This window comes from Gekko japonicus, unplaced genomic scaffold, assembly GCF_001447785.1.
Source record: "Gekko japonicus isolate JY-2015 unplaced genomic scaffold, Gekko_japonicus_V1.1 scaffold151, whole genome shotgun sequence".
NCBI lineage: Eukaryota > Metazoa > Chordata > Lepidosauria > Squamata > Gekkonidae > Gekko > Gekko japonicus.
The window spans coordinates 804,935-816,321 of NW_015174277.1; the positions used below are offsets into that span (position 1 = coordinate 804,935).

Consider the following 11,387-nt stretch of genomic DNA (forward strand, 5'->3'; position numbering starts at 1 on the left):
GCCTGGATTTCAGTAAAACTTTTGACAGTGTTCTCCAGGATGTTCTGATGGGTAAACTAGAGGACTGTGGAGTGTATTCGAGGATAGTTAGGTATATAAGGAACTGGTTGGAGAACTGCACTCAAAATGTAGTTGTCAATGGCATTTTATCTGAATGGAGGGAGGTGTCCAGTGGGGTGCCACAGGGCTCGGTTCGGGGTCTGGTACTTTCAATATTTTTATAAATGATTTGGATGAGGGTGTGGAGGGGCTACTCATTAAATCTGCAGATGACACAAAATTGGGAGGAGCAGAAAACACACCAGAAGATAGAGATAGAATTCAACAAGATCTGAGCACACTGGAAAAGTGGGTGGATGTTAACAAGATGCAATTTAACAAGGATCAGAGCTGAGTTCTACATCTGGGTAACAAAAATGAGGAACATGCATACTGGATAGCGGATACACTTCTTTTTTTTTCCTTTTCAATTTTTTTAATTTTCTACAGGGTCAGGAAAAGGGAACAACCTAAAATAAAGAGTAACAAGGATCCATGGTACAGAAATATAAGATTGTTGATACATTCCTATTATCTTAATAGTAAAATATGAGGATTCATAATATAAAAGTGTCAACCAAGCAATCACAATCTCTTTGGCTATAGTGTAAATATCATAGGTTTAAAGTTATGCATTAAGAATAAACATCAGACTATCGAAGTTAAACTATTTTGCATTTTCCTCTCCTCCTGTGAAAATCCAAATTAGTTTTTAAATGCTTTAGGTGTGGGAGCCCCTGATTCTGCTTCAGGATCAAAGCGTTCTGCCAGACTAATCAAGATGGTATCAGAATCTTCCCCATCCTTCTCTTCTTCTTCTTCTGCATCTTTGTTCTCCTCCACTGTCTCAGGTCCATCTGCCACTTTCTGTTGTTGCTTCAGGAACATCCACTTTATTTCTTTCTCGCTGAAGTTTTTAGTTTCTTTTGCAACGTATCAAGCTTGATGTTAAAGTTGGTAATCTGGTCCAGTAAAGGGCGCAAAGCTGTAGCCATCAGTTTGGGAAAGTTTGTGGTTACATCAGGACTAGTAGACGCAATGATGTGCTGGCCGTTCTTGTTATAAGTTTCGCTTTTGGCACCATTTTTTCTGCTCGCTGCATCATTGTTTACACAAGAGGAAAGTTTAACAGTTCTCTGTAAGTCTGGTGATTTATTGCTTTTTTGCTGGTCTGCCGCACACTCCATCGTAATCCACTTCCTTCAAGCTGCCCTTTCAGCCTCCCACTTTAAACTCAGCTTTTCCGGGTTCGGGCATTCCCCTCCCCCTTCCACTTGTTTGGGGCTTTGGGATGGCTTTACTGCTAGCATTTTATCAATTGTTTGCTGGGTCATGGCTTCACTCACATTTGTACTTGTGTTCATTGTGCATGTAGAGACGATCATTCCTTGGGATCCTTGTATGCTCGGTCCGGAATACGCCTCTTAGTGCCATACCAGCTCCGTGCCGCGGGAACCTATAGAGGCAAAAAAGTGCCTCAATCCTTTGGCTTCCGCCTTGGGAGAGGCACCTCTCGTGCCCCAGGCTATGACCCCTCTACAGGGGGTCTGGGGGGGTCCAAGTTCAACTCAGACCCCCCCATCAGCATGTTTGCAGGGCTCTCGCATCAGAACTACAATGGAGCACACCTGCCTGTGAGTCGCCAAAACTGGAAGTCTCGGGAATACACTTCTCAGTAGCAGTGTGTGTGAATAAGATCTCGGGGTACGGGTGGAATGTAAGTTAAATATGAGCAGCCAGTGTGATGCAGTGACAAAAAATGTGATCTTGGGGTGTATCAACAGAAGCATAACATTAACATTGTAAGATGTCATAGTCCCAGTGTACACTGCATTGGTCAGGCCGCACCTGGAGTATTGTGTGCAGTTCTGGAGGCCTCACTTCAAAAAGGATGTGGGCAGAATGGAGTGAGTGTAGAGGAGAGCAATGAGGATGATCAGGGGCCTGGAGACCAAGCCCTATGAGGAAAGGCTGAGGGACTTGGGAATGTTCAGTCTGGAGAAGAGGAGCTTGAGGGGGGACATGATTGCTCTCTTTAAGTATTTGAAGGCAGGGAACTGTTTCTGTTGGCCGCAGAGGATAGGACTTGTAATAATGGGTTTAAATTAAGGGCAGGAAGATAATGGGTGGATATTAGGGAAAACTTTTTTACAGTAAGAGTTGTTCAACAGTGGAATTAGCTACCTAGGGAGGTGGTGAGCTCCTCCTCACCGGCAGTCTTTAAGCAGCATCTGAATAAAACCTTGTCAGGGATGCTCTAGGCTGATCCCTCATTGAGCAGGGGGTTGGACTAGATGGCCTGTATGGCCCCTTCCAACTCTGTGATTCTAAGAGTCTATGAACTGGAGAAGGGAATGCATAATCAATTAACATAATCAGGTATTAACTGCAGGGACAGGAAGGCAAAAACGTTGCCATCAATGATGACACGGGAACTATCCAATGCATGTCTATACAGGAATGAGGGCTGTGCTTTCAAGAAGAAATTATCAGATACTCCCTGAGATGCTGTGAAATCTAGTAAGAACAATTCACTAACAATGATATGGAACAGAAAAAGGAGAAGGAAGACAGCACACCTAAAATAATATCATCTGTACAACTATCCCATAGTGGATTACAGGTCTGATCCAGTATTCAGTTTCACTTTCTAGAGAGTGTGTGTCTCCATTAGCCAGTGATTGTGGGATGCCGGAAGAGACTGGGAGGTATAATCTAAAGGAGTGCAAATTGGAGTACTTCCCTTAGTGATGGACTGTTTGGAACATGGAGTGGTAATGCAATAACAGGTCATATATAATTGGGAAGGGCAACCTTTATCTAGCAGAATTGTTCACTGCAAGGGCAAACCCACTTTGTCACTTAAAACAACTAGAAATATATGTCCCTATGCAGGAAAGAGGATCACTGTATAAGTTTTTGAAGGTGTGTATGTGCAAGTTCTCTGCAAAACAGGAATGACCTGGAAGGAATAAACAGCAGCACCTTTCACAGCAGAACACTTCAAACTGAATGAGTTTCCCCTTTAAGCCTAAACCAGAAACACCCTAAAAAGTCCAAAGTTTTTCTGGCTTCAGAAAATTCAGATCCAGAGGCTAAACTCCTGGGTAACATGATGCAAACCAAGAAGAATGAGAACACTTTCATACCTACTCCTTGCTCCAACAAGTAGAAATACACAAAGGCCATTTAAGAACTGTCTGACAGCTCATGTAAATATGCATGTTTTTCAAGAAGTTAATTAAGCTCTAGGGAACCTTACTGTTTAGTCACCTACTTTTTCTGGAATCTATCAAATTTATGTACTCTTAAGAATCTAATAGAAGACAATCACTTGCTTAACTCTCCTTGAAATCAATGGGACTTTCCTTTGGCTGGATCACTTAAAGTTGCTCTCCCCTCCCTTTTATTAACCAATTATGTAAAACTTAAAACATTTAAAGACACACTGCAAAAACCACCACCTGTTTAATGTCCACTTAGGTTCAGAGGGAAAATCACCTCACTTCTCACAAGCTTTCCAGCAATGATTGATTTCCCCCCAAAGAGTTGAATTATCAACCAGGAAAACAGATTATTTTCCCTATGGAAATGGGGACAGGCCTGAAAAGGGCCAAGAGGTCAGGTGCTGCTATAATCTGTACCATACACATACTTTAAATCTGTGGCATAGAGGACACACTTTTCATAATGCAGCAATTTCAGCATTTTATTGGACTGACATGCCGTGGAGGAATATTCAGAAATGGCAGCTCAAAATGAAAGAGGAAAAAAAAGTGAACAGTGTGACGTATATAAAATACTACTGCAATAGTTCTTTTATTAATTTTTAATGCACAGCACCCTCTGTGACCTCTTTTATTCTTTTGCTGTCAACATGGCAGCCTGGAAAAAATTGAAATAGGATAATAAAGTGTAGGAAGTACTTAAGCCCCAAGAGTTTCAAGTGTGTTGCCCCTTCTTCTTTCATCTGTCTGTCCATTCCTCTATCCTTACCCCTCACACAAAGAAATGGATAGCGCTCAGGTCTGCAGTAAGCCAATACTTGTTCCTGCATTTCATTTTTATTTTAAACACCAGCCATTATAACCTCCCTACAAAAGGTAGTTATCTATATAAGGCTGGGGACCAATTTACTGCCACAACTAGTTTCCATACAGTTATAAGTCAGTTAAAACACACACACACACACACACACACACACACACACACAGAGTAGGCTAGTCACCCCCAAACAGCCTTCCTGTTTCTTGACGCACAATAGAACAACATGAAAGAACGCTATTCTCCTTTGTCTGTCCAGCCTCGTCCAAATATATTTGGCCTGATTCAGCTGCATTTTGCTTAAACAGTAGGACACTATTATGCTAAGAATATTTACCACTGTTTATATCTCCAAGGAAACTAATCTCTGTACCACTACAGTCCGGAAGCTCAGGCCATTGTCTCTGCAGGACCAGGTTCATGTTGTCACAGTAACTCTGGGCATGGGCTCAAAGAGGTTAATTCATCAGTGAAAATAAATCACTGTATTGGTTTGTAAAACTCCCCCCCCCACTTTCCAGGGTTAAGATATCAATTTGTACTGGAATCCAACATATGATGTTTATAGTGGTCAAATGGGGAAATACTAGATTGGTGGTTAAAAACATATTTTAAAAACTGGTTACCACATTGGGAATGCTTGTTTTTTCTTCTTGCAATTCCCTTTAACTAGCCTCTGTCTAACATCAGGTCTGACAACTGTGACATAATGAAAAATTCCAGGAAAACTGTGGGTCCCAAAAGAAAAGAAATTTCCCAGTGGTGGTCCTCTCACTGCATTCCATTGCAGTGTTTCACCATTAAGGAAAGGTCAACCCAAGGGTGTTCACACTCAGTCTGTTCCATCTGTCATGACTATTAGAAATCCTGACCCATAACAAGCATCAAGAACTCAGCATGCCACAGCAGACGCAACATCTTAGTTTCGCTACAAGAGCCTCCTGATAGTTTGCTGGCCTCAAAGGAGCCATTTTGCGCAGAAAAGGTCAACACCTACCTGACACTCCACCATATGTGGTCTTCTTCCCCAGTCCGACAGCAGGCCAAGGTGTGCCATCTGCTGTCAGTCCCATCAGCCCTGACACGGTATTGGTGGCTGTAACACCATCTGCACCACCTGTGAACAATGTCAGTGATAACCTTAATAAGCTTGTTAGTGTACCAACAGACACTGAAAATTATTCTACGGCAGCAGGCCAAAGATGATTAAGGTAAGCCTAGCTCCCTATTTAACTGTGATCAGTCTTAAGGAATTAATTATGATTAATAATAACAATGCTAAGTATTTCTGTAACACATTTAAAGGATTTCAAGCATGCACACACTATCTCAGCAATCTTTTCCATGGATGGATGTATCTGGGAGCTGTGGTGGACTTACAGCTACATGCTGAATCATGCTTGATGAAAACTGATGTGCACCTCTGGGTAATATTTGAAACAAGAGAATCATATATATTGGGAATGGGAGCACATGAACGTGCCCCATAGTGACTCTGACCATTGGTTTATCAAGGTCAGTATTGTGCAGTGGCTCTCCAGATCTCAAAGAGAAGTCCCCTTCACATTACCTGATTCCTTAACTGGAGGGGCATTGGATCAAGGATGGTCTGCATGCTAAGGAAATGTTCTACCACTGAGTCACAGCCTCAACCTCATTTTTTCTGTGTTGCAGCTTTATTTATTTATTTAGGATATTTCAATGGCACTTGTTCAGAGTCCTGATAATTTAAATCACTACAACATTAAAAACCCATTAAAACAATCGGACATAAGAAGCATAAGCCACAACATAAAACCCCATTAAAACAAGCAATTGGACATAAAAAGGGTAAAGCTACCCATAAAACAGAAGCATACCATTAAAAAGCTGATAAGACAAAGCCCCTAATTAAAAGGCTGGGCTAAAAGATGTCTTATGGCTTGGTACCTAAAGAAAGTAAAGTAGGTGCCAGGTTAACCTCAAGGGGGAATGTGTTACAAAGGCCTTCTCTCTTAAAAAAAATTATTCTAACATCTTAACAACAAAATGAATTCCAACATACATAAAATCAAATAGAACACAACCAATACAAGAAAGAAAACTATGAATGTGATGTTAATTCCTATGCTCATTAAAACAAGTGAATAAAATACACTTTCAGGAAATACAGATTCAACAATCGTGAAAATAAAGAACCTATACTTGGAGGGGATTTCCCCACTTTTATGACATTTCACTTCCACTTGTCCAAAAAGTGAGATAACTTAGAACCTTAACCTTCCACAATGTTAAAGATTTATCCTTCTTCCAGTTTATTGCAATGCACAAGTGTGCAGTTGCCAATAAAGCTGAAATAAGCTTAAGCTTTGATGTATCAATATTAATATCCTTATGAGAAGGTAATTCTAACAATAGCCATTTGCCAAAGGCCTTCTCTGCTTGCTACACTGAAGACAGATTTGAGGCAGGTTCTTTTTTGCTCTGTGACAGAATAGCCATAAGGACACATGTGGGTTCTACAAAAATATCCATGGATGGAGATATTAAAGTTCTGCTCCTGATCTTTCCTGCAAAACCCAAATGGATGCCAAACTTAAAAACCCATTCTCAGGCAAAATATTCATAGGAATTTTGAGGAAAGTGTTCCCATAATATCAAGATGATTTCGGGGGGGGGGGGGTTCACAGAGGACTATGCACTCCTGGGTAATACATTGCCTTGTTCTTAAAGTTATAGAGTTACAGTGTTCCACTCCCTCCACCAAAGAGATGATTTCATGAATGAACTGTGAATCCCATGCAAGTGTCTGGCTCATGCAATCTCTCCCTCCTTTTTTGAGATGTCTGCATGAATGAGCGGGGGGGGGGAGCATGTGTTTAATACATCTGCAGAGTGTTATGGCTTGTAGGCCACAATAAAGAACTATTCTACTCTACTCTACTCTACCTGCAGAGTGGAGTGGTAGGAATGATATCATGCCTCCACCGTGTAAAAAGTTCCTGGTAATCTTTGAACCAGCATAATTGTTTTATATTCTTCCATATGTAGTACAGAAAAATGGCAACTCTTTTGTGTGCCGATGTATATTTCTCTTGGAAAAACTCTGGAGCTACAACTGCTCTTCTCAGAAGCTGTAAAAAGCTCACAAATCCCAATCCTTGTGCAGCCAACAAACCAGCCGAAGTGACACATCACTGCCGCAGCAAAAGTGAAGTTCAGACATCCCAATGTGAGATATAGGCTGTGAGCACACACACTAAATAATCCACTTTCAGTGCACTTTCCAAATGGATTTTGCCACTTTGCACAGTAAAATCCATCTAGAAAGTGGATTGAAAGTGGATTATTTAGTGTGTGTGATCACAGCCCTAGAGAGCAATGCTAGCCAGGACTACTCAGAATCCTTCTCCCAGTAACCTGTTAGGATCGCACTGTTAAAGAAGTTCGGTGTTTGGGGAAATGAGAGGGGGAGGAGCAGCAGCAGCAGAGAGAGGCTAAGGAGGAGCAGCAGAGACAGAAGCTGCCAAAGATGCCAGGACAAGGAAGAGTCACAGAGGCCAGCCAAGGGAGGGGGGCAAGGGGCTGTGAGAAACCTGAGACACCGGCAGAGTCTATTCCAGGCTGGGAAGAAGCTGGCAGAAGAAGAAGGACTGAGTCGGAGGAGGTGCTTTGGGACAGCAATCAGACTCCATCCCCGAAGAACCAAAGGAGGGACTGGCTGAAGGAACTTGAAAGAAAACAGTGTGGAGGTGGACTGAGAGAAGGAAGGAACTTTTCACTGTGGGTAGGCACAGAAGTGTAGGAATAGGCATGAGCTAAGCACTGTACAGCTATTTAGGTGCCTTTATGTAAAGCAGGTGGCAGCCCTTATGCATAAATATAAAGGGGCCCTGGTCTGAGGCCACAGCAAGGAGTGACGCAGCCTGAGAAACACACTACAACAGCCTGAGAAATACACTACACATTATGTGGCTCCTCTTCCCCCCTCATGCCCCTGGATGCTGCAGCTAAATGCTAGTCATCTGTCATTCTTTACTATTAAGCTGCAAGCCTAAATCACAATGCAAAGGGACACATCTAAGTTTGTTACCTTGTTGTGCAGCCATTGCAATGTTCACAATATTTGTGACATTGGGGGTCAGCTTGGCAAAGAAAGGGATCTGAACAGCTTGTCTCACCCAGCGGCAGATGTTGCGCACCAACTCTGGATCCTGTTCAAATAGGTCAGACAAATATAGTGCATAATTAACAGTAACATGATCAAAACTTTCTGACAATCTGCTGCACTGTGCTGTGCAGAAATTATACTTCAAGGCTTTGCCTTATTAGCTTAAGCTCTCCACTCAAGTGCAACAGGAAGCAGAAAGAATCTTCACAGTGTCTGTAGCACTTTTAAAAAACCAACCAACCAAAGAGGACTAAGAAACAGTAGAACTGAACCCAGTGCATGAAAGTTACTCAGGTAATCACTGTGACCTGCTACATGCAATTTCCAGCTTGGAATATAGTAGGGATGCCATGCCCGTGCCCACAATCCCTGGGAGCTCGGGGGGGGGAGAGACTGGGAAGGAAAGTGTAACTGCTACTGTACCCACCCTGTGATGCTTTAGGAGCTTTCTTAATCTCTATGGCAACAACAACAGAGATTGGGTAAATTTCTAGACCTTTGTGGGGCTGGGCTCTGACACTGTTCCCCCCAATTTTTTTCCTGCTCCTAGCAACTGGGGGGCGGGGGGTTTGCCTTTCAACTCTAGAAAAAAGCAAAGGCAGTACGCTATCCAAATGGTTTAAAAAACAACAACAACACAGGGGGAGTTCACCTATCAAAACTATTTAAGTATTTGTGATTTGGTATCCATTGGATAGATACAGGCCTGAACATCACTTTTATCTGGCCCCTGGGCTAAATAAATTTTAATCAAAGTTTTTAGGAAAAGAAGTCTGCTCATAGTTCCACATATTAAGAAAAGAAAGATGGCTGTCAAGCTGCATAAAACCCCACGCTTTAATGACACACCTCAGTTTTAATTCTGCACGTAGCATTATTTTACTATGTAGATATGGTCCAGAAGAATGAATTTACTGGAGTGCAGTTTCAGAGGGCAGCCATGTTGGTCAGCAGGAGAAGAGCTGCATGCGAATCCAGCAGCACCTTAGAGACCAACAAGCTTTTGGGGGTATGAGACTTCAAGAGCCAAGGCAGCGCTGACTGTCGAAAGCTCATACCCCCAAAATCTTGTTGGTTTCTAAGGTGCTCATGGACTCGAATCTAGCTGTTCACCTGAAGTATGGTGCCGAGTTGGTCCAAATTTATGACAGAGATTGCCTAGTTATGACAAGGTCCGTTTGTACATTGCAGTAAAGAACTTTCAGAGGCTCATACTTGTGACAAATGTGATAAAAGTGGTGCTATCAAGTCATAAACAACACTGCATCCCTCTCCCCCGATAGCTACTCTGATAACAGTGGCGTAATAGAGATAGCAGGCACACTTATAGTGCAATCCGCAACAGAGTTGATTTCAATGGACTTAAAAGGATGTAACTATGCTAAGGATTGCACTGTCATCTGCAATGTACTTGGTGAGATCATTTAAGTATGTACTAAATCATATCTGTGAAAAATAGACCTACCTGCAATATACAAAGTATATATTGTGTCATATTAGTAACATCATATACTGACTTCCTCGACATTGAACTGAATTCTTTGCCATACCAACTTCCACCAGAATATACTTCTAGCTCATGGAATGCTGTATGGAAAGCAAACAGACCGTCAAGAATACTGAATTTGGTCATCCCTGGCATAGTCAAGTCCCTTCGAGACCTTGGGTTGGAACCAAAGATGCCCTTCTGCATTTAAAAGGAATTTTTCACTCAAAGAAGGATTCCTTCCATGAGTAAAAAGACACCTTTGGACCCAACCCATGGGTGGTACTGAAATATACAGTGACCCCATTTTATATGAACTCACCCAAAAGTCATAAATGACAGCACATTCACCTCCCCTGATAACTTCAAAAAGTCCAGTAGTTCTAAAGGAGTCAAATGGTTTCTCTGAACACTCATCTACTTTGGTGAATAGTTCAGAATAACAAAAAGCTAATTGGAAAGGAAATCAATTCACACTTTTTTAAAGGCTAGAAATAGACATCTTCAAGTACTTATTACCCTCATGGGACAGACATCCTTTAGAGGACAATGAGCTACCCATGCCATTGGAAATGGCTCTGTGGTAGTACTCCTTGATTCCAGAACATCAAACACTCTTTTACTTCATTACTTTAGGATAAATTGCCCTTACTTGTGACAACCACTGGTAATGCCTTTTAACATTTTAAATACTTCATTTGTTGCTAATATACGCTGAATTAGTTTAAAAGATTCCAGGAGAATGGTAAAATATTTTTCAAAAAACAGACAGTACATGGACACAGCCTGTGAACAAACCAGGTGAACATAAGAACATAAGAGAAGCCATGTTGGATCAAGCCAATTGCCCATCCAGTCTAACATTCCATCAGGAGGTCCACCAGCAGGGCCAGAACTCCAGAAGCCCTCCCGCTGTTGCCCCCCAAGCACCAAGAATACAGAGTATCGCTGTCCCAGATATAATGTTCCATCTATACATTGTGACTTAGAGCCACTGCTGGATCTTTGCTCCATATGTTTATCCAGTCCCCTCTTGAAACCGTCTATGCTTGTAGCCATCACCACTTCCTGTGGTAGTGAATTCCACATGTCAATTACTCTTTGGGTGAAGAAGTACTTCCTTTTATCTGTTCTAAACCCACTGCTCATTAATTTCATAGAGTGCCCAGTTGTCAGCAAGCTGTCATGATTTGTTCATTGTATATATGCTTCACCTGTTGGGACCTCTTACCCTGCAATGCTTTCTGTATTAACTCATATGTTGATAGTTGTTGCCTAGTGACCCATGCACATGCTCATAAACGGCAAGCTTGTTAGCGAAATGCAGAAACACTTCAAGGGCAGGTGGGAGATAAGGGAGCTCGCTTATGTCTACGCCTATCGCTCAGAGCCTGGGAACGACGATGTTTTGGAATACCCAAGCCGTTATGATTCCCATTAATTTGGCGCGGTTCTTCCCGGGCGGGAAAGTAACTCATTGGTATAGAGTCTGTTTGAACTTTGTTCATATTACCTGCTTGATGTATTGCACGCCATTCTAAACAGAAATCTTGTTAGTGACACATCTTTTAATAAAGTCATCCTCGTGACTGAGAAGTGGCTAGTTGATTGATGGTACCATTACAGACTGTTTAGAATCTTAGCATTCCAAATCGTTCCACATCTATC

General features: G+C 42.0%; 1 protein-coding gene across 1 annotated transcript in view; it reads right to left on the reverse strand.

Moving 5' to 3' along the window:
- Positions 1-1,425: 1,425 nt before the first annotated feature.
- The window catches only part of LOC107121000 (dihydropyrimidine dehydrogenase [NADP(+)]-like), a 633,529-nt gene continuing 623,567 nt past the window's right edge, over positions 1,426-11,387 (reverse strand). Inside the window, exons 17-19 of the mRNA XM_015423794.1 lie at positions 8,156-8,276; positions 5,081-5,200; positions 1,426-1,495 (exon numbers count right to left, since the gene is read on the reverse strand). Coding sequence (XP_015279280.1) covers positions 1,464-1,495; positions 5,081-5,200; positions 8,156-8,276 — 273 coding nt within the window. The 3' untranslated portion in view covers positions 1,426-1,463. The remainder of the gene's footprint in view (positions 1,496-5,080; positions 5,201-8,155; positions 8,277-11,387) is intronic.